The following is a 22,088-nucleotide window of genomic DNA, read 5'->3' as shown; positions in this document are numbered from 1 at the left end:
TTACTTTTTGGATTTTCTACTGGCCCCTAATGTTTGCTTGCCTCTGCCTCACCACAGACATGTCATGACACCTTTTCATCCCTGTACTGTTAACACATTAGAGGTATCCTCCACATACTGCAATACTGTCACGTTATATCTCGATTTCCACCGATTTCTGCTAACCCGTTCCAAGTATTTACCACTCAAGCTGCCAAATCATCTCCAACAGTGGTTCCCAACTCTGTCCTGGGTTTTCAGGCTAGTCCTAATGGATATGCATGAGAGAGATTTGTATATAATGGAGGTGACAGGCATGCAAATCTGCTCCATGCATATTCATTAGGGCTATCCTGAAAACCTGATTGGCTGGTAGTCCTCCAGGACAGGGTCGGGAACCATTGCTCTACAGCACTGACGAGGTTTTTCTGACTCGTGATGGCCAGGAATGGTCCTTCATAATCAAGTGAATACAATTGGAAACTGCAATTTTGGGGTTCTTTTGAATATTGATTGACTACATATGAACCCCTGATGTCGGCAGTTTGCCGAAACACAGTCCGTCATTGTCTCATTCAGTGAGGTCCTTGGCGCTTTTTTTCGTTTGGTTAAACTTCTAGATGGTCATAGTCCCAAGTCCCACATCCATTTCATGGAAAAATTATGTTCTTACCTGTTAATTTTCTTTCCCTTAGACGCAGCAGATGAATCCAGAGACCCATGGGATAGCTCACATCTACCAGCAGGCGGAGATAGAGAAACTGATTAACAGGTGGTCCTATTGGCTGGCACTCCTCCTGTTTATTCAGTATAGCTCCTTGCCCAAGTATCCATAACCATCAAGAGGCATAGCATGCAAAAAACTTCTTTCCCATAATAAATCTCAAAATACAAAAATACGGAAAACAACCCGCTAGAATAACAAACTGTGAAAGTTGCAAAAGAGAAAACCGAGAGATAACAACCAAAAAAGGGGTGGGGCTCTGGATTCATCTGCTGCGTCTAAGGGAAAGAAAATTAACAGGTAAGAACATAATTTTTCCTTCCCTAGCAACAGCAGCAGATGAATCCAGAGACCAATGGGATGTAGCAAAGCAATCCTCAATCTGGGTGGGAAGCAAACGCTGCCTCTGCAACAACCGACGCACTAAATGCATTGACCGCATGCGCCCCCACATCCAACCAGTAATGCTGAGAGAAAGCACTCTCGGAAGACAAAGTAGCCACGAGACAAACTCCTCCAAGGAAAAAACCTCTGGACCGAGTCCAAGAAGTAGCCATCACTCTGATTGAATGGTCAAGAAGTACTTTCGCCAATCGCTTCCGTGCCATCAAGCAAGCGTAAAGAATTTCCTCCTGGACCCATCGAGCCATGGAGGCTTTGGACGCCGCCATATGTTTGAGGCGTCCCTTGAAGACTACAAAAAGGTGATCTAAACAACGAAAAGTCATTAGAAACCTAGCTCGCGGAGAACGCTACGCACTTTCAAAAAATGCAGTGAATAAAAGCATGTCTCCCCATTTCTCCCCCCAGGAAGAAGGAAGGAAAAAGGGAGCGTGTCATAAAAGAAAGGAGGACACATCCTTAGAAAGAATCGTGGTACCGTCCGAACTGATACCCCAGATTTTGGAAATCAGAAATAGGAATCCCCGCTGAACAAGGCCTGCAACTTGGAAAACTGCAGAGCCGAAGCCCTGGCCACAAGAAACCCCGTGTTCAACAGCACAAGGAGGAAATGAAGTCTTCAGTAAACTGCGAAGAAGTACCTAAAGATTGTACTCCGGACAGGGCTTCTAAGAGGTGTTCAAATTAGAGAGTTGCGCAGGGACAGAAATCCCACCCGTCCCCGCCAAAGTCCCACCCGTCCCCGCGAGGAATCCCACCCGTCCCCATGAGGAATCCCTCCGTCCCCACCCGTCCCCGTGAGGAATCCCCTCCGTCCCCACCCGTCCCCGCGAGGAATCCCCTCCATCCCCGCCCGTCCCTATAAACTTCAGAAATAGTTATTTCATTTAATTATGCTACTGAATTAAAGGCTCTGGTAGAAACCCATTTACAAATAAGCAAAAAGACTTTATTAATTTGAAAATATTAATTGGGAAGAATACATACTTTGTAAACGGGTTTCTACCAGAGCCTCTAATGTTTATAAATTTTTATCAACACAACTAATATACTACTTTATCCTGAAGCAAAAAAAAAAAAAAAGAAATAGAATTCTTTTCCTACCTTTGTTGCCTGGTTTCTGCTTTCCTCATGTTCTCATTCAATTCCTTCCATCCACTGTCTCTCTTCCTTCTGCATCTTCCATTTGCTCTGTTACTGTGCCTCTCCCTTTCTTCCCCCTTCCAAATTGGTCTGGCATCCATCTTCTTCTCTCCGCTCCCCCCATAGTCTGGCATCTGTCTTCTTCCCTGCCAGCGTCTTCTCCCTACTCTCTCTTCCTCATTTCCTTTCAATGTCCTTCTCCCCCCCATCTTCCCCATGTCCTTTCAGCGTCCTTCTCCCTCTCTGTCTTCCCCATGGCCTTTCAGCGTCCTTCTCCACCCCTTTGTCTTCCACAAGTGCTTTCAGAGTCCTTCTCCCCTCCCGCCCTTCCCATGGCCTTTCAGCGTCCTTCTCCACCCCTTTGTATTCCCCCATGTGCTTTCAGCGTCCTTCTCCCTCCTCTGTCTTCAAGTGCTTTCAGAGTCCTTCCCCCCCTCCTGTCTTCACCATGGCCTTTCAGCGTCCTTCTCCCCCCCCCCTCCTTCTCTACCGCCCCGGGTGCAGCACAGCCGGCCAGGTCCCCTTACTTTTGTGGCACTTCCCCGACTGACCGACAACAGCCCCGGTCCGACAAACCTCCCTGCCCTTAACCGCTAATCTAAATTACCTTCTTACAGCTGCTGTAAGAAGGTAATTTAGATTCGCGGCTACAGGGCAGGGAGGATTGTCGGACCCGGGCTGTTATCGGTCGGTCGGGGAAGTGCCAGAAAAGTAAGGGGACCTGGCCGGCTGTGCTGCAACCGGGGCGGGGCGGACCGCCCCCCTCCCTTGGTAGCCACTCGAACCGCGAGGCTACTCTCCTTCTCCTTACCTGCCCTGCTTGCAGCACAGAGCCAAACAGAAGTCTTCCCGACGTCAGCGCTGACGTCGGAGGGAGGGCTTTGTTTAAGCCCTCCCTCCCCTCCGACGTCAGCGCTGACGTCGGGAAGACTTCCGTTCGGCTCTGTGCTGCAAGCAGAGAAGGTAGGGAGAAGAAGAGCCGGGCGACTGAGTACATCCAGCCCCGCGACCCTCAGAGGCATCCCCATGGGATCCCCGCGACCCTAGGGGGCGTCCCCACGGGATCCCCGCGACCCTAGGGGCGTCCCCATGGGATCCCCGTGACCCGAAGGGGGAACCCGCGGGTCCCGTGGGATTCCCGTCGTCCCCGTGCAGCTCTCTAGTTCAAATATACCTTACTCCGTTTAGGAACTGAACTACATGAAGCTGAGAAGCAATCGAAGAGCAATATACCTAGCCCTTGTAACAAGCTATGAATGGCACTTGAAGTTGAAGGGAATTGAACGCTAAGCCATCGGCAATACACCTGTGCCAAAAAGGAACTCAGGAAGGGTGCAAATGTTGAGAAGTATCCAAGAAAGGAAAAAACCTCCAAAAGGAATCAGAAGCCACAGGAGAAGACGTCTGTAGCGCCTGGATAAGAGAAGAAACAACCTGCTTCACATAACCCTTACACTTCAGTCAAGACTGCTCAAAAGCTAGGTCGTAATACCAAAGTAGTATGAATATCCATGTTGATCGTACCCAAGGTGAGCAAATCCGGTATACTAGGAAACTTCTTAGTCCGGCTGTCGAAAGGCTCATCAGATCCACATAGCAAGGACGGCGCAGCCAAGCCAGAGATTCTACAAATACTGTGCCCGGAAAGCGAGCTTGAGATGGCAAATCCAAGCCATCATCAGCCAGGGGAAAACACTGAAAAAGAGAAACCAGAGGTGAGAAAGAAGTCACACTGTTACCCCCTCTAACTCCCACTTCCTGTGCCCGCCGAAGAAGCTAGGAAGCATGGAATTGTGAGACGAGGCCATGAGGTCAAGTTCCAGGAGATCTCACGTCCACAAAAAAAGCTGGAACGCCTGAGCCAAAATTCCCAATATCCAGGATGTAGAAGATTTCACTATTACTAACGTCTACACTTCTAGAGCGTACACCGTGCTGTATACTGTAACATCCAATAAATGGGCCATGCTCAGATTTCTCAGAGAGAAAGACTATCCAAACTCTTTTCCTGACCCGTAAATTGATCTGCCAACAGAATAGAAAGATGAGGGTCCACCCATTGAAGTAGAACAACCACTGTACCTGGCAACTGAGTACATCACCTACTGCCCAAGCTGTAGAGAAATACCCCCATCATAATACTGACTGAAAGGGCCCTCAGCGGCATTCCGGAAGAATGGTCTGACGCTCCAGAAAGGTAGCCTGACCATGCTCAAGAGTAGAAGAATGAACCAGTACTTAGGCGCCTCTGAAGACCAGACTCCTGGAGCTGAGGATGGAAGCCACCGAGCCCCCCAACTTGACAGTCCGGAATGGTCGGTGGTCATGAGCTAGTCCAGCAAAGACCGAGGCATGCCTTGGAAAGAGAATCTCGCTGAGCAACCAAATCATACAGAGCTATGCAGGAGAAGCATAGCAACTAATAGGAGCCCAAGAGATACCGGGAACCACCGGAACAAAAGCGGCTGCTGTAGCGTTAGAAGGGGAAAGCAAGCCGAGGTTCCCAGAGGAGTCAGCAATATGGATTCTAGAACCTGTACAGAATCCCATACTCTTAGCCATGGTAAGCGAAGAACGCCAATCTGAGATCGAGACCCCACGGTCAAGTCTCTGGAAAGAAACACATGTCCCTCCTATAAGAATAACAGCATCAACCTGATATACCTATAAATAGTACAGGAGAAGAGAGTACTGCAAATTTGAAGATGCGCATGTAAAGAACTGAGGAAAAGATATCACCCACTTCGTGTCAGTCAAAAGACCCGACTGGAAGTCGTCCGAATCAAGCAGGCAGTCAAGAAGAAATCAGATGAATCGCCTGGTAGCGCAAATGAACCCTTGGGTAGGCGAAATGGAATGTGCCAAAACCGAAAGCGTTGCTCCAAGAGAGGCAGGCAAACCTAGTGCCGATTCGGAGTCCATAGAGAAAATGTAAATATACTCCCAGGTTGACTGCAGAAATGGGTAACCCTGAGAAACTAATGCAGCAGAATGGAATCCAGCCTGCCCAATGTCCCCGTCTTGGCCACCCAATATTAAGTGGTACCCTAAGAACTACAAGAACTGTCCCGAGGATCAGCAACACTTCAAAGAGAAACACAAACCAGAGAGACTCCATGAACGAACTGGAAACCTGAGGAGGATGCAAAGGTGCAAGCATCCTGAAAAATGTCCACAGCTCCCTGACCTGACAGTAAAGCGACTACTCCCTCACGAGAAAAAAGCAAACCTGGAAAAAGAACACCGTCTTGCGATGTGAAAGGGAGCATGAGGACACTCAGCAACCTGCCTGAACTTTACGCATGCAAAGGAAAGACAAGGCGCACCAGGCGTAATCCAGAAGCAGCCTACGCCTCTCCAGAGAAACGAGCTGTACCCGGCCGGAACAGACCAGGTTTCCACTCCAAAAGAGAGCTTAAGGGGTGAAATCAAAGGGCATACAGCGCAAGCTACCCTACGAACTCGCAAGCAGAGGTTCTCGCCCCTAGGGATCAGCAGCCACTTAGACCATTCTACTAGAGCGGAAGGCCGTCTAGCACACGCCATGAAGGCGACCACCACGTGATAAGCGTGAAAAATCAGCCAACCCTGGAGACAAGCTGGCCCACAGGAAGAAGAAAATAACCATCAGGCCTCAAGAGAGACCCCCAACTCGGAATTCCTGCATACTACCATGAAGAAACATGCTAGAGCACAACCAGACGCACGCAGCACATAGGCAGAAGGCCTAAGGAAACCTCCAACACCGCCGCACGTTATCAGAACCCCGAGTGAGGCAATGAACCACCCGAATGAAACACGGGCACGCCCTTGTCACCTACTCCACCGTGCAGTCTGCCAACCCATAAGGTAGCACAACCAAGCGTAGGCAGCCAAACCCAGGGCAGAACCTTATGTGTAAGTGCCTAGGGATATAAATTGACAGCCCCCAAGAACAACTAGCTGCATTTATTTATTTTATTTATTTATTTATTTTTTCTATTGCTTCGGCAAGAGAAGCCTGTGGAATATACACCACAGCAAACTTGAGCACTGCAATACGGGGCAAAGCTGTTTCCAATAGGGCTGACGATCCAACCCCGAAACAAAAAGAAGCCGCGGTACACGCTTATAAGTCAGCTGCAGGACATGAGTCACTGAACCCCGCGGCGCTGGGGGCCCAAGCGCGGGCACTTTCCCGCCAGAATCAAAACCGGCTGGCTCCCCTAACAGCGCTGTACAAAACAGACCGGGAGCTCATCGCCAAAACAGAAGCACACCGCCCCGCACAGCAGAAGTCGAGGCCCGCGCTGAGAAAGTCAGCCACCTAGAATAACTCCCCGAGTGACGCGGTGCTGGTGACCCAAGCGCGGACTGTTTCGCGCCAAAACAGGCCGGCTCCGAGAACATTGCCGCTCACAACAGACTCGGAGCCCATAGCCGAAATATATATATATATATATACAGGCATAAATATAATAGTGCAGCCGCATCCTACACAAATTGCAATAAACATTGCAAAACACACCTCGGGGAGGAAAGGGGAAAAGGCGCACGGCTCCCAACAGCAAGGGAGCACAAGCTCGCACTACCCGCGCTCCAGAAAGACCCAGCTCCAGTTCAGATATTGTATAACACACCCGGAGCCGTCCTCACATCCTCGCGGCCACACCAAGAGCCACTCAGTTGCATTTCCCCACGGGCCGTGGCAGCATCGAGAAAACAATGTCCCAGAAACTACCAACCCCACAGCACAAGCGCCAGGGCAAGAAAAGAAGCTCTCCTTATTTATGCGCGGGAAGACAGAGGCCACCTCACCGAAGCAACCTCATATAAAAACACATTCCACCACAAAACAAAACTGCCATAGGCAAGAACCCACAGCTCTCACACAACCACAAAGTTCAAAGACAAGTAGAATAAAACACATACTCACAACCTACTGAATAGTGCCGGTAGACGCCGGGAAACACCGGCTGCTCAGCACGAGCAGGGCAAAAATTCAGCTGTGTAGTCCCTTTTATTTTTTTTTTAATGGGAAAGAAGAAAAAATAGGGACCAGGGCAGACCCTCTTTCATTGGAGGGAGGGTGAGGCAGGGACAAGGGGGGGCCCAAGTGTAACCTCTAAAGCCGGCACCGTTCAGCCGGACACCCCTGTCTCACTGAAGAGAAGATCTCAACAGGAGAAATAGTACTGACAACTCACTGAAGAGAAACCTCAACAGGAGAAACAGAATGGCAGTCTCACTGAAGAGAAACCTCAACAGGAGAAAATAATTTTCCAGTCACAGCCAGAATCCAGGAGCTAGTTGAATAGCGACTTTCACCTGCTGGGAGATAGAGAATACTGAATAAACAGGAGGAGTGCCAGCCAATAGGACCACCTGTTAATCAGTTTCTCTATCTCCGCCTGCTGGTAGATGTGAGCTATCCCATTGGTCTCTGGATTCATCTGCTGCTGTTGCAAGGGAAATCTTTATACTGTCCACCAAAATGTTTATGTCTGACTTAAGAAATATGATTTATAACGCTAACTAGAAGAATCTGTTCTATGCCAGGTAGGGATCCTGAGCCTGGAGCTGAGATCTATAGATTGCTATTGAACCTTTAGGCATTATTTGAAGACCTGGCTTTTCCAAAAGTATCTTTGTTCAGAGCTATAATTAAGAGGATTGTCAAATATTGCATCAGAATACGGATTAAGAGTAACCTGCATGTTTATATATTGTTATCCAGTTTAAAGAATATTGTGGTAAGGCGGACTATACCCAATTAAAATTAAGTTAAATTAAATCTGAGGGCTCTTTTCTCAAAATCTTTCCTTGAAAAACATTTAACCCAACACTTAGGTACACTTTCTTCCCCCATATTCACAGAATCATCCTCTGCAGTGATGTCGGTAGCAGTTCGGCGAGAGCAGACAGTGAGAATTAATGCAGCCATTTTAATGTTAAAAACCACTGAGCAGGAAGACCTAAAAGCAGTTCAGAGAACAGGGGAAGGAGTGGCCTAGTGGTTACAGCTACAGCCTCAGCACCCTGAGGTTGTGGGTTCAAATCCCACACTTCTCCTTGTGACCCTTAATCCCCAAAAATACCCTTCTCAAATGTCATTTCAATTGTCTTAGTCCAAGTAATCCAGAGGTGTTAATCCACTATGAATAGCTCATAACTTAATTCCTTTTTGGTTACTATCTAAGGGGCTGAGCCTCAGATCCCCGTGTGTTGTATATGTTTCACAAGCACACTAGAAAGGGAATTAACCTCACTGGCTCATGCTCCCCTCCTGCCCTGTTTTTAATCAAAAACACTTTTAGTTCTTACATAAGAACATAAGAAGTTGCCCCCGCTGAGTCAGACCAGAGGTTCATCCTGTTCAGCAGTCCGCTCCCGTGGCGGTCCATCAGGCCTAGTGCCTGAACAGTGGTCCCTGATTAATTTTGTAACTTACCTCTAATCCCATCCCTATAATCCTTATAGTTTTTAAACAAGGACTTAACTTTTAGATCCCGGGCAGGGTGTTGTTGAAAATAGGCGGTGAAATCGTTGTTATTCAATATTTCCTGCTGTCTCTGCGCTAATCCCTTCGCCAACGTTAAGCTAGCTGTCCGTTTCGCCCTCAGGCTGCGTCAGGGCTGTGGACCAGTGTAATGTTGCGGCTCTATGATTCACAAGCTCACCACGGCAGACACACGGGGATCTGAGGCTCAGCCCCTTAGATGGTAACTAAAAGGAATTAAGTTTAGGAGCTATTCATAGTGGATTTACACCTCTGGATAACTTGGACTAAGACAACTGAAATGACATTTGAGAAGGGTATTTTTTGAAATTAATATATGTTCTTTCTCATCCTGTATAGAATTTTGGTGATACAAGTCACTTAATCCCCCATTGTCCCAGGTACATTAGAGAGGGTGTGAGCCCACTGGGACAGACAGGGAAAAATGCTTGAGGACCTGATTGTAAATCGCTTAGATAACCTGATAGGCGTCATAGAAATACCTAAATAAATAAAACGGTATCTGTTTGGGAGGGTGGAACACTCACAAATAACAGATGATGCAAATGCTGAACCTGCAAATATGGAGGGAGGCCTGTATTACACTATGCAAACATTAAAACCAGTCCGAGACAGACAAAATATTAGGAGAAAGCCAGGAAAGCTAGAAACAAAATTTGGGAAGAATTTGGGTGAGAGGAGCTGCAGACAGTCAAGTTTCAAGTTTATTTATTACTTGATTAATCGCCTATTCCAAATTCTAAGCGACGTACAAATTGGTAAAATAAATTGTCTAAAATATACATAAAATAGACCATATAATTAATAAGGGGATAAGTCACAAAACAAACTAATTAAGATAAGACATGAATACAATAGTGTAAAAGATTTCTTTTACACTAGAAAAATAAATTTCGCAGTAGTAGCTCCAACTTTGTGGAATGCTCTGCCACAGCACCTCCGATTCGAACAACTTGATAAATTCAAGATAAGCCTGAAGTCCTTTCTATTTAGCGACGCCTTTTCCTGTGCTTAGAGCATTTTTATTTTTTTCTTTCTTTCTTCTCTTTTTCCTTCTTTTCTTCTTCAACCAACCGCTTTTATAAAGCGATCCCACCCCATATGTTTTATCCTCTTCCCTCTTTCTCCTTTCTTCTTCTAACATGTAACTTTCCCCTCTTCCCCCTTTTTCCCTCACTTTCAAGTCTGTCCAGTTAACGTCCTTGGTGTGCACTTTCATTATTTTTTAAATTATTTATCCCTTTTTAAATCTTATTGTAAACCGGCCAGATACTTTGTTGATGGTTGGTATATTAAAAGTCAATAAACTTGAAACTTGACAGGTGGGATAGAAATACAATCTTAGATAGGAAAGAATCAACAATTAAAGGTAAAACACAACAGGAATCGAAGGACAAATAAATAGGTAAAATGAAAGTAGACGAAAGAGCAAATTAACATTTCAATTAAGTATTGAACGCATCCTTAAAAAGAAAGCTCTTAAGTTGGCTCTTAAATTTTTCCAAATTCTTCTCCTCTCTGAACTCCTGGTCTGAGGCGCCGCAACAGTACAAATAAATTGCCTTCGAGTATTGATCATTTTGAGAGTTTTCCCTAAACTTACCACACTCTGGCGTCGTCATCAGCTCCCTTCTCTCGCTGCCCCCTAATCCACTGCTCCAGCTGCAGCATGGAGTCAGTCCTCTGGACGCCTCGGTTGCATTCAGCCAGCTGTGCGAGGCTTTTCTTGTGATCTCCGCTGCCGACCTCTGCCAGCTGCCCATTGCTGCCTTTGCTTTCAGGCCCGTTGATGTGTGCAAGCCTGTACTGTCCTGGCTGGGCTGGGCTTTGCGCTAGGACCTCTTGCTCGGAGCCAGAAAGATGCAGTTTTACACTGTTAATTTTGGTTAGGGGCCGGTCCTGTCCATCCTTCTGAAAGCCGTATTTTTCTGCTTCCAGCGCTTTCTTCTCCTCTATTTTGTTCACATCTTTGTTCTTTTGGTTATTTTGTATATCTGGTTTAATCAGCATCTTGTGATTCGAGATATTATTAACTTCCTGGAGTAGCATACTTTCAGACTTCACCTTGTCCATTCTACAAATAAACGGAAAAAAAAGAAGCAAATGACAAAACATGGCTGTACATGTGAGCCAAAAATATGTTGAATTTACTCAGAACTAAGACGACAACTCTAATAGTTTATATCATCTGAATCAGATTCTCCTCTGGATTCACAAGGTGTTGAAGACTGAACCAGTCTTTCTGGCATACAAATGTCCCCCTAAAGCAGGGGTGTCCAATGTCGGTCCTCGAGGGCCGCAGTCCAGTCGGATTTTCAGGATTTCCCCAATGAATATACATGAGGTCTATTTGCATGCACTGCTTTCATTGTATGCTAATAGATCTCATGCATATTCATTGGGGAAATCCTGAAAACCCGACTGGATTGCGGCCCTCGAGGACCGACATTGGACACCCCTGCCCTAAAGTGTTGGGCTGCAGAGCTCAAGAAACAACAGGAGGAAAGTCTCCGCAAGGAAAAAAAACCACACACAAAAGGACAGCGGTGACCGTCAAAGAAGAGACGAAGTGGCCAACGAGTTCAACTCGGTGCGACCACAATTTTATTGCTAAAAAACCAACACTGCCCTGCCGTGGCCTTGTTTCGGCTGCGTGTCAGAGATTGGTCAAATCAGTTTGGAGCTTTCATTCACCAAACAACACTACTGGCAAATTCTTAATGGTTTTCCCTTTTTTAACCAAATTTTAGTTCTACCCTTTTACCTGAATTTCAAGTTAGTCATGGTTTATGTCCGTCTCTTATATGTTTCTATATGCCTATTTTTAGTCATGTAAATTGCTTTGAAATTTTTTATAAGCCTTTTATCCAATTTTAAATAAAACTTGGAATCCCTGACACAGTCAACATACGTCGAAACACGGCTGTTGGGTCTGCGTTATTTATTCATTTATTTTTAGCCATAAAATTATGTTTACTTTATCTCTTCGTTGACTCTCATTAATGTCCTTTTGCCTGGAGCTTCCACATTACGGCCACCACTTCTATTTTACCCAAAGAGGAAGAAAAACGGAGGGTTCTGTCATGTCCTCTGACAGGAAAAATAAAATTGACAGCACTTTCCCACTCTGCTCCCCTTCCTCAGACCACAAATCAAATAAATACCACCCCCTCTCCCTCCCCCTCCCCCAAACTGTTGTCTGCCTTCAAAAGAGGGCAACGGACAAGCAAATACTCTCTCCCAACTGGGGTTGTTGAATGAGCTTAGACCAGGGGTGTCCAACCTGCGGCCCCGTGAAGTATTTTGTGCGGCCTTGGTCGAGGGCGATGCAGTGTTTTCCTCTGCTGCCCCCGGGTGTTTACCGTCTTGCTGGCTCCCTCCTCTGTCTTGCTGCGGCCCCAGAAACATTTTTTCCGGAGAATGCGGCCCAGGGAAGTCAAAAGGTTGGACACCCCTGGCTTAGACCCAAAAGCCTGAAAAGAAACAACTCTTGCCGTTAAGTATGGAATTACCGTAATGTATATTTTTAATGTCAATCACGGTAGCAGCATATCATTTCAATAAATCATTACCTCATTAAATAATTTTTAAAGAAATAAATAGTGAAACGTGCTCAGTGCGCTTTGTCTCCTGCAAGTCGGGTGCCTTTAGAAGAACAGAAGATTGGGAGCATCTCAATTATTGCTCTTTTAGCTGTTTCAATATATATCGCTACTCCCTTAAATCATAAAATAGTGGCACTTATCTTTCTCTTTCCAGCAGTATAGCTCTTTAGCGGCCCTGAAGGATATGACTTTTTCCGGGTTTTTTTTTCACTCTGGTTCGTGCTCAAAAAGTGAATAAATTGACTGTACTTAGTGCTAAGTTTCACCCAATGGGGCTTCCTCAGGAGGAGAGAATCCTAAAAAGAAAAATGCAAAAACCAAACAATAAAATGAGACCATTAGCTGTATAATAATCCTAAAATCCCCCTCACTTAAAGTGTATATAGAAACCCCTTTTGGCTTTGACTTTGGCTATAGGTTCAGGGGAGAAGCCGGCAGGAAACCTGAACCAACGGGATCTATAAACAACCTAAATCATTGTGTTACTTACTGGAACCGAAGCAAACGGAAAGGTCTGAGCCCAGCGAACTTTCCGTGCGCTGGGAAAATGAAGGCTAACCGCCCAAACACGCTGAGGTTCATTTAAAACCCGCGCGCCTGCGCATAACTAAGCATGCTGTAGCCAACAGGGGAAAAGAGATGAAAAACCCAATTGCAAATTAAAGGGCCAAAACTAATTCAACAAAGGTTCCCCTCCCCCGCCAGTAAGTAAGATTTAGGTTGTTTATTGATCCCGTTGTTCAGGTTTCCTGCCGGCTTCTTCCCTGAACATATAGCCAAAGTCAACAATTGCGGATCTTATGAAAAGGGGTTTCTATATACACTTTAGAGGATTTTAGGATTATTACACAGCTAATGGTCTCATGTTATTGGTTTGGTTTTTGCACTATTTATTTCTTTAAAACTTATTCAATGAGGTGATGAGTTCTTGAAATTATATGCTGATACCGTGATTGACATATAGTGATAAGCATCTAAGATATATTTTTACATACTCCTATTGGTATTTTTAAACCAGGTAAGACAATCTGATCTGCAGGGTTATGTCTCTAGTTAGCACTCAAGCCAGGGATAGTTAAAAAAAAAAATTCCCAAAGGAGGTCAAAGGCTTCTGTGGAACTCGTATATCCAGAGAGTTTTCTTCAGCAATAAAAGCTCATGGAAAAAATTCTCTTGAAACTATTCTCAATTATTTGCCCCAATAGTGTCCAAAAAGCATTCTCTACGTGCAAATAGTTCCTCCCCAAAATATTTGTGAAAAACAGCAATATTTACTATTTAGGTAAGCAATTGATTCACCTACATCACTTACCGTTATTTTCACAATCTGATGTTCTTATCCAACACAAGGAGCTGCTCAGAACATGAAGATATGAGAGTCCCGATCGTGGCTCATTCTTTAGAACAGTCTCCTGCAAACTTTTTTTTACCGCAGCACAGTAAACTCGGGGCCGCGGCTAGAGGGCCTCCAAGCATGCGCAGACGTCAACCAATGTCATCCCGTCGATGTCCACGCGTGCTCAGCGGCCCTGCAGACGTGGCCCTGAGCGCGGGGGCCTTCCAAAACCTTGCCAAACTGCTGGGTTTTGGAAAGGTCTCCATTAGGAAGATGTATGTAAGGCAGTGGTTCTGTTCTTCAGGACAACATCATGAAGACAATTTGGTGACATCTGAATTGTAATTGTGACCGACTGAAAGACAGCAGTTTCCAGAGAAATATTTGCTGGAACTAAACGTTTTAGCAACATGTTTTTGTGGAGTTTAATGATGAAGATTTACAATTGGATGTAGAGTAAATATTTTGGAGACTTGTTTACACTAAGAGAACATATTCTGGAAATGTATTTGGTGATTTTGCATTTGGGTAAATAAGTGACAAAAGTTTAAATAACTGGAATTTTTTTCAGTGACGTTCCAGGACCTTTAAATTTTCAAACTATAGATTTCTCTATATACCGGGTAGTCTTTGGTCTTTTCCTTTTGAAACGTTACACATTAAAGGCTGACGTCAGTAGCGATGCCCTGGGTAACAGAGTAGACACCGAAGAGGGAGTGGAAAATATGAAAAAGGATCTGCAAAAGTTAGAGGAATGGTCTAATGCCTGGCAACTAAAATTCAATGCAAAGAAATGCAGAGTAATGCATTTGGGGATTAATAATAGGAAGGAACCGTATATGCTGGGAGGAGAGAAGCTGATATGCACGGACGGGGAGAGGGACCTCGGGGTGATAGTGTCCGAAGATCTAAAGGCGAAAAAACAGTGTGACAAGGCAGTGGCTGCTGCCAGAAGGATTCTGGGCTGTATAAAGAGAGGCGTTGTCAGTAGAAGGAAGAAGGTGTTGATGCCCCTGTACAGGTCATTGGTGAGGCCCCACTTGGAGTATTGTGTTCAGTTTTGGAGACCGTATCTGGCGAAAGACGTAAGAAGACTTGAGGCGGTCCAGAGGAGGGCGACGAAAATGATAGGAGGCTTGCACCAGAAGACATATGAGGAGAGACTGGAAGCCCTGAATATGTATACCCTAGAGGAAAGGAGAGACAGGGGAGATATGATTCAGACGTTCAAATACTTAAAGGGTATTAACGTAGAACAAAATCTTTTCCAGAGAAAGGAAAATGGTAAAACCAGAGGACATAATTTGAGGTTGAGGGGTGGTAGATTCAGGGGCAATGTTAGGAAATTCTACTTTACGGAGAGGGTGGTGGATGCCTGGAATGCGCTCCCGGGAGAGGTGGTGGAGAGTAAAACTGTGACTGAGTTCAAAGAAGCGTGGGATGAACACAGAAGATTTAGAATCAGAAAATAATATTAAAGATTGAACTAGGCCAGTTACTGGGCAGACTTGTACGGTCTGTGTCTGTGTATGGCCGTTTGGAGGAGGATGGGCAGGGGAGGGCTTCAATGGCTGGGAGGGTGTAGATGGGCTGGAGTAAGTCTTAACAGAGATTTCGGCAGTTGGAACCCAAGCACAGTACTGGGTAAAGCTTTGGATTCTCGCCCAGAAATAGCTAAGAAGAAAAAAAAAAAAAAAAAAAAAAAAAATTTTTAAATTGAATCAGGTTGGGCAGACTGGATGGACCATTCGGGTCTTTATCTGCCGTCATCTACTATGTTACTATGTTACTATGTATCGCCATTAACTTGTGGAGAGTACGTTGGCAAAGAGTCGCCAAGAGGGAACTAGAAAACTATTATAATAACCAAAACTCCTCCGGCTCAGAACATTTTCAATCTGTCTGAAAACTAAAACAAGATGACGTTGCATAATAAAATTGTTTAGCACTCATTACACTCCTGCCGGCTGACAAAATTGCTGCCCTGTTCACTGCCAACTGCCTACCACTTCGACACACAGAAACGCTACGGTATGTCGGGCCAGGGGCCAGTTGGGTTTGCTGTAACACGGCAGATCCCAAGGGCTAAGTGTGAGTCTCCCACGTCTGCGGGACTAATGTTGTTGTATGGACTTTTCTGCAGGACCTGAGCACACCCTAGCTTAATTATGCACTTGTTGAGGGTAAGAAAGAAGAGTGGGGCTGGGGGAGGACACTGCCCAACTGCACCTCCCCGTTTATCTTGCATCAGCGTGCACAGCAGACATGCAGTGGCTTCGCCAGTGCAGAGCTTTGAGAACGGGAGAGCCAGGCTACATTAGCGGTTTCTCGGGAAGGGGGTTATTAAATGGAACATCTATGTACTGCAAAAGGAAAATAATCCTGCACCTGAATATAGATGCCACAGCGCTTAAATAACCACAGAAAGGCAGTACAGTACATCATCCCATCCCCTTGCGAAAGGCACCTGTAAGAGGGTGTTACCAAGCAAAGCGTGTTGGCACACTTAAGTCAGCGGCTGGTGTAAATTGGCACTTAAACAGCTTAGAGAAGTATCCTAGAACGCTTTAAAGGCACCTTTAAGGTGTAATACAATAGGCACTAAAAAAATAATAATAAAATCACCCTTGTGACACTTCCCCTTCAAATCCTGGAGTCCCTAACCATCTGCATCAGGAAACTCACCGACCTGTGTAAAATGCAGCTATTTACTGAATATGCACAAATATAAACCAAACTTTTTGGGCCCCCAAAAATGGAGGTCTTGGCTTAGCACCCACCCACCACACTCCCAGACCTGTTGTAGGCCTCCCCTGCCATAGGCTCTGGTGTTCCAGCACTGAACTGGGGCAGGAGCGATCTTCCTACACTCCTGCCCCATACAAAGCTGCTATCTGAAAGGCCGCCACAGGAACTCACAAGGTTGCCGCATTCAGATAGTGGCTCTGCACGGGGCAGGAGCGTAGGTAGATCGCTCCTGCCCTATTCACCGCTGGGCTACCAGGACTTTAGAGGTAGGTTTTTAAAAGTCTGGGAGGCGGGAGGGAGATTGTATATGCCAGAATTGGGCAGGACAGGAGACGAGAGGGATCCCTCCTGTCCCAGCCCACCGTTGGACCACCAGGGCTTATGGAAGGCTCAGGGGAGGCCTGCAAGGCATCAGGAGGGAGGGAGGGAGGGAGGAGGGCTGGATGCACAGCCTGGCAGGGGAGGGAGGGGGCTGGATGAAGAGCTGGGAAGGACAGGGAGGGAGGGAAGCTGGGGAGGGCAGGGAGGGAGGAGGGCTGAGTGCAAAGCTTGGCAGGGCAGGGAAAGGGGCTGGGTTCAAAACCTGGAAGGGCAGGGGAGGGAGGAGGGCTGGATGCAAAGCTTGGCAGGACAGAGAGGAGAGGAAGGGAGACTGGGTGTAGAGCCTGGCAGGGCAAGGGCTGAATATAAACCCATGGTTTATATATGAGTTAACCTTTTCTTCCTCCTTTTTTGGGGGAAAAATGTTACCTTGGTTTATATTCGGATTGATTTATATTCGAGTATATGCAGTATGTGTCGCGATCCTTTCTAAAACAACTTCTTTGACATAACTACTGTAAAAAGGAGATATCAAGAATGATTCTTATTTCTACAGGTACCATGAAAACCCAGGGTCAAGTATCCTCACACACCTATCACCAAATGTGAAAATGCTTGCACCAGAAAATGACCCCTTTCCCGCTTATTTCCCACCTCCTTTACCTTTTGGCAGGCTCTGTCTGCACGAGGGCTGCGTCTGTCATGGCTTTTATCCACAACTCCATTTCTTTGGCTGTATCTGTGCAGAAATAATAGGTCCGCATGTTTGGGTGGGTTGCCTGATTGGAAATGACAGGTTCATTGTAACAACATTACAAGATTCTGTAAAAGAAAAAAACAAAACTGATGTAGTAGTAGGCAAAGTCATGTTCAGAGAGTCACTGCTAGAAGCGGAAGAAAGTGGGTGTGAGATGACAACAGTGGCTCAGGAGAAGCCTCTTCCCAGCAGAGCAAGGTGAAGCGCTTCCGTCACTTTGCTCCACACCAGGCCTTTCACTCTCCCATTAACAGGTAAGGAAGGACGCGACACCTTCCCAAACTCCCTGCCAGGTTTTCCTAGCTGATGATTAGACGGACTAACCTGAACGTGTCTAGCTCCCAGATTTCTCATTCCTGAACCCAGGATGACCAAGAAAATTCAGAATTACTCAGCATGACGTGTTTTTATTAAAACAATCCATTCAGTCAGCTCATTGTGTGTGGAATTAGTATTTATTCTGCTCATCATGCCCATATGCTGAGAGGCTGGATAAACTGGGGCTCTTCTCTCTGGAAAAGAGGAGGCTCAGGGGGGATATGATAGAGACCTTCAAAATACTTAGGGGCATAGAGAGGGTGGACAGGGACAGGTTCTTCAGACTAAAAGGGACGACAGGTACGAGGGGGCACTCAGAGAAACTGAAGGGAGATAGGTTCAAATCAAATGCAAGGAAGTTTTTCTTCACCCAAAGGGTCGTGGACAAATGGAATGCGCTCCCGGAGGAAGTGATCCGGCAGAGTACAGTACAGGGATTCAAACAGGGATTGGACAGATTCCTGAGGGACAAGGGGATCGTGGGGTACTGAGGGAGGTGCTGGGGTGTTGCATAAGTATAGACAGCTCACCAGGTCGTGCAGGTGCAAGGCCAGAGGGTTAGGACATTGATGGGAAGATAGGACTTCGATGAGAAACCTAGGGGGCAAGGGGGCCCCTTCTGGTGATTAAGGCAGGTCATGACCTGTTGGGCCGCCGCGGGGGCGGACTGCTGGGCGGGATGGACCTCTGGTCTGACCCGGCAGAGGCACTGCTTATGTTCTTATGATGATCTCACAGGTTTAGGGAGGTTTTTCCCCCTTTTGCTTTTTAACATATTATTTATTTTACTGGTGGAATAATGATGATAGCTGCTCAAACAACTGCTGGGTTTGACATTCATCTTTCATGAAGTGTCCAGCCTGATTTGCTGCTGATAATGGCAGAGAAACTATGGAAAGAGGTTACAGGCCCTCCTGCGCGAATACTGGAGAATGACAGAGAGAAATTTTTTCCCGTCCCGACGAGTTCTTTTCCTGCCCTAGCCCCATCCCTGCAAGCCTCAAACACTTTAAAATCATAAGCGTTCGAGGCTTGTGCGGTTAAGGCAGAGCTTCAGGAATGGGGCAGAGGCAGGGACAAAACTCGCGGGGACGGGGAAAATTGAATTCCTGCAGGGGCGGCGACAAATTTATTCCCGTGTCCTTCTCTAACGAATACTTCAGCTAGCCTCGCATTGATTTATATCAGAATGTTCAGAGTACGTGAAGAAAGCAAACCATAGAAGAGAGCCGCTCCAGAGCGCTGGGCATATCTGCTCTCCCTGGCTCACTTTCAAGTTTATTTATTCTTGATGAATCGCCTATTTAAATTACTAGGCAATGTACAATAATAATAACATAAATTAATAAAATTAAACAAATAAAATGTTAATGTTGACATAAAAACAAATTTGTTGTTAGTTAAAATTTAACAAACTTAACAAACTGAGTGTAGACATAACTTTAAAATAATTTTGTGGGTAAGACTTACAAGACATGTGTGGTTAAGAGGGGGAATAGTTACAATTTTTGATAGAAGAGAAGAAAAAACATAAAAGGGAAGAACAAGAAGAGGGGTAATAATAGCTGTTTAAAAAAAAAAAAAAATACAAACTCCAGTTAAAAAATAATCGATTTTTTTAGTGTCCTAAGATCCATACGCATCTTTAAAAAGAAAGGTTTTTAACGTTTTTTTAAACAGTGTTAGATCTTTTAGTTCTCTAATGTATTGTGGTAAAAGATTCCATGAATGTGGGGCCATAACTGAGAACAGTGCCCGGCTCTGCCCTTCACTATCTGCTCCTGGATATTTACTCATAGGGTGGACATCTCAACATATGCAGTGGCTGGCCACTTTTCCAGCATCGTCAGCACTTTTTTGCTGCAGAAAGATCTTGCACTTCTTTGTAAAATGTTCAAACTCACTTTACTGTAGGCGGCCCTACCTCAAAGAATGCAGGCTGTACACGTAACCGCAGGTGAAAACGTGGAATTAAACATCGCCCTTAAGAAAACGTTTGTGCTGCCTTCCTTTAAAATTTAGGGCTCATTTTCACATTCAGGAACGCTGTAGACTGAATGGGGTCGAGTAAGTGGGAAGGGATTTAAGCAGTTGCTGACTTAACATTTCAAGGGAGGCATTCCTTGAAAGCAATTAATCACCTACGGCTTGGAGATATCCCTTAGCCTCCCGTGAAGAGCTGCTCTGAAACGGGTCCAGGTAGCCTCCAGTTTAGAAAATGAGCAATTTCTTTTACTCTGCTTTGGGAAACATGGAGGAATAGGGCATTAATGGACGGTTTACTTGGGGGGGGGGAAGGGACAAATCTGCATATTTTGGCCTTGTGCTTTAATGCTCTGAATTTTGTGCACAGCTGCTCGTTGTCAGGTATTAGGGAAAAGAGGACAGCTTTATGGCCACACGTCTCTGGCCAACGTTTAAGAACAATACGAGGCCACTGCTTACCCTGGATCGCTAGCATGGAATGCTCCTATTCTTTGGGGATTCCACATGGAATGTTGCTACTAGTTGGGATTCCGGAATCTTGCTACTCTTGGAGACTCTGGAATGTTGCCAGTATTTGGGGTTTTTGCCAGGTACTTGTGACCTGGATTGGCCACCGTGAAGACGGGCTACTGGTCTGACCCAGAGTGGCTATTCTATATTGTACTCACTTTGGAAGAAATACTGGTGGGTTCTGTATTAATGCACTTTTTCCGAGATGTTCTTCCCAGCCCTGACTCTAACGAGGCTGGCTCCGCCTCTTCTATATTTTCTTCCTCCTTTTTCTTCATACTAGACAAGTCAAATCACTACCAAAATGGCTCCACTGAGTTTCACCCGCAGTTCCTCCAGTCCACTTGGATCCTTCCCTCCCGCCTGCTACTGTTCATCCAGCGATGACGAGAACCGAGGAGCCCACCCAGTCTACCGTGTTTTACCATGCTTTGTTATAGGTTTTGTCAACTTTGTCAGACAATGTTCTGCCATCACTTTGTTTAAATACACTTTATCTGAGCTCTTATAAGCACATAAGCATTGCCTCTGTCGAGTCGGACCATAGGTCCATCATGCCCAGCAGTCCGCTCCCGTGGTGGCCCCCCAGGTCAAGGACCTGTAGTGATCTATTACTCAAGAGCATTTTGTATGTATAGTAACCCTCTAATCGTACCCCTGGATTCCCTTACCCTTCAGGAACTCGTCCAATCCCTTTCTGAACCCCAGAATTGTACTCTGTCTTATCACCTCTCCGGGAAGCGCATTCCAGGTGTCCACCACCCTCTGAGTGAAGAAGAACTTCCTAGCATTTGCTCTGAACCTATCTCCCTTCAATTTTTTTGAGTGCCCTCTAGTTTTTGTTGCCCCTGCCAGTCTGAAGAATCTGTCCCTCTCTGCCTTCACTATACCCTTCATGATCTTATAAGTTTTTATCATATCCCCTCTAAGTCTCCGCTTTTCCAGGGAAAAGAGCCCCAGCTTCTCCAGCCTCTCAGCATACGAGAGGTTTTCCATGCCCTTTATCATTTTTGTTGCTCTTCTCTGGACCCTCTCGAGTATCGCCATCTTCTGGGAGGACTCGATATAAAACCAAATAAATCAACACTCTAGTCACTGGAAAGCACTAGATTCATACTGGATCATTGCTCAAGGCAAGTTCCCTGGTCCTAGCCGCGGCTACACTCGAGATGTGCGAATCAACATTTGCAAGAGACAGAGGGTTGGACTAACCCTTTAGCTGCTCTCTTATACTTGAATTTCTGGCTCTGAGATTATGTCTTTTAAGAAAATGTTAAAAAACGCAATTGTTTGTGGACGCCTTTCTCTAACCCTGTGGAGGTTATTTCTTTTAGACTGAAAGAATTCTGTGCTTGAAATTGTGGATGTCAATGTTTTGTACATCGCTTAGATTTAAGCGATTCATAAAATTTTTAAATACATCAATCAAGTGCTAAAAAGACCCCCCTCCCCCCCCTTTACGAAGCCGCGTTAGGCTTTTTTTTAATCACCGGCCGCAGCGGTATTAGCTCCGACGCTCATAGGAATTCTATGAGCGTCCAGCCGGCGATAGAAAAGCCTAACGCGGCATTGAACAAGGAGCCCCAAAGCTACCTTGACGAGGCGTGTCATTTCGGAGGTCTGAACTAGCATCTTCTGCTTCTACTTACCAACTTCTACTGCAACTGCTGTAGCTCATCAAACAGCCATACGAAGCTCAGAAAGGCAAGACAGGAAGTGGCATTTCAGGAGGAGGAAAAGATGGAACCAATTAAATAGAA

The 22,088-nt window shown here is 45.8% G+C and overlaps 1 protein-coding gene across 4 annotated transcripts in view; it reads right to left on the bottom strand.

Moving 5' to 3' along the window:
* PLEKHA5 (pleckstrin homology domain containing A5) overlaps positions 1–22,088 on the bottom strand; it is a 299,351-nt gene that overhangs the window by 96,589 nt on the left and 180,674 nt on the right. For all 4 annotated transcript variants that reach the window (XM_033951918.1, XM_033951920.1, XM_033951917.1 and 1 more), the window contains 2 exons: positions 17,421–17,536; positions 10,351–10,821 (listed from right to left, as the gene is read on the bottom strand). In XM_033951918.1, coding sequence (XP_033807809.1) covers positions 10,351–10,821; positions 17,421–17,536 — 587 coding nt within the window. The remainder of the gene's footprint in view (positions 1–10,350; positions 10,822–17,420; positions 17,537–22,088) is intronic.

The sequence above is a fragment of the Geotrypetes seraphini genome, chromosome 7 (assembly GCF_902459505.1).
Source record: "Geotrypetes seraphini chromosome 7, aGeoSer1.1, whole genome shotgun sequence".
Classification (NCBI taxonomy): Eukaryota; Metazoa; Chordata; class Amphibia; order Gymnophiona; family Dermophiidae; genus Geotrypetes; species Geotrypetes seraphini.
This window is presented reverse-complemented; position numbering and strand designations above follow the sequence as displayed.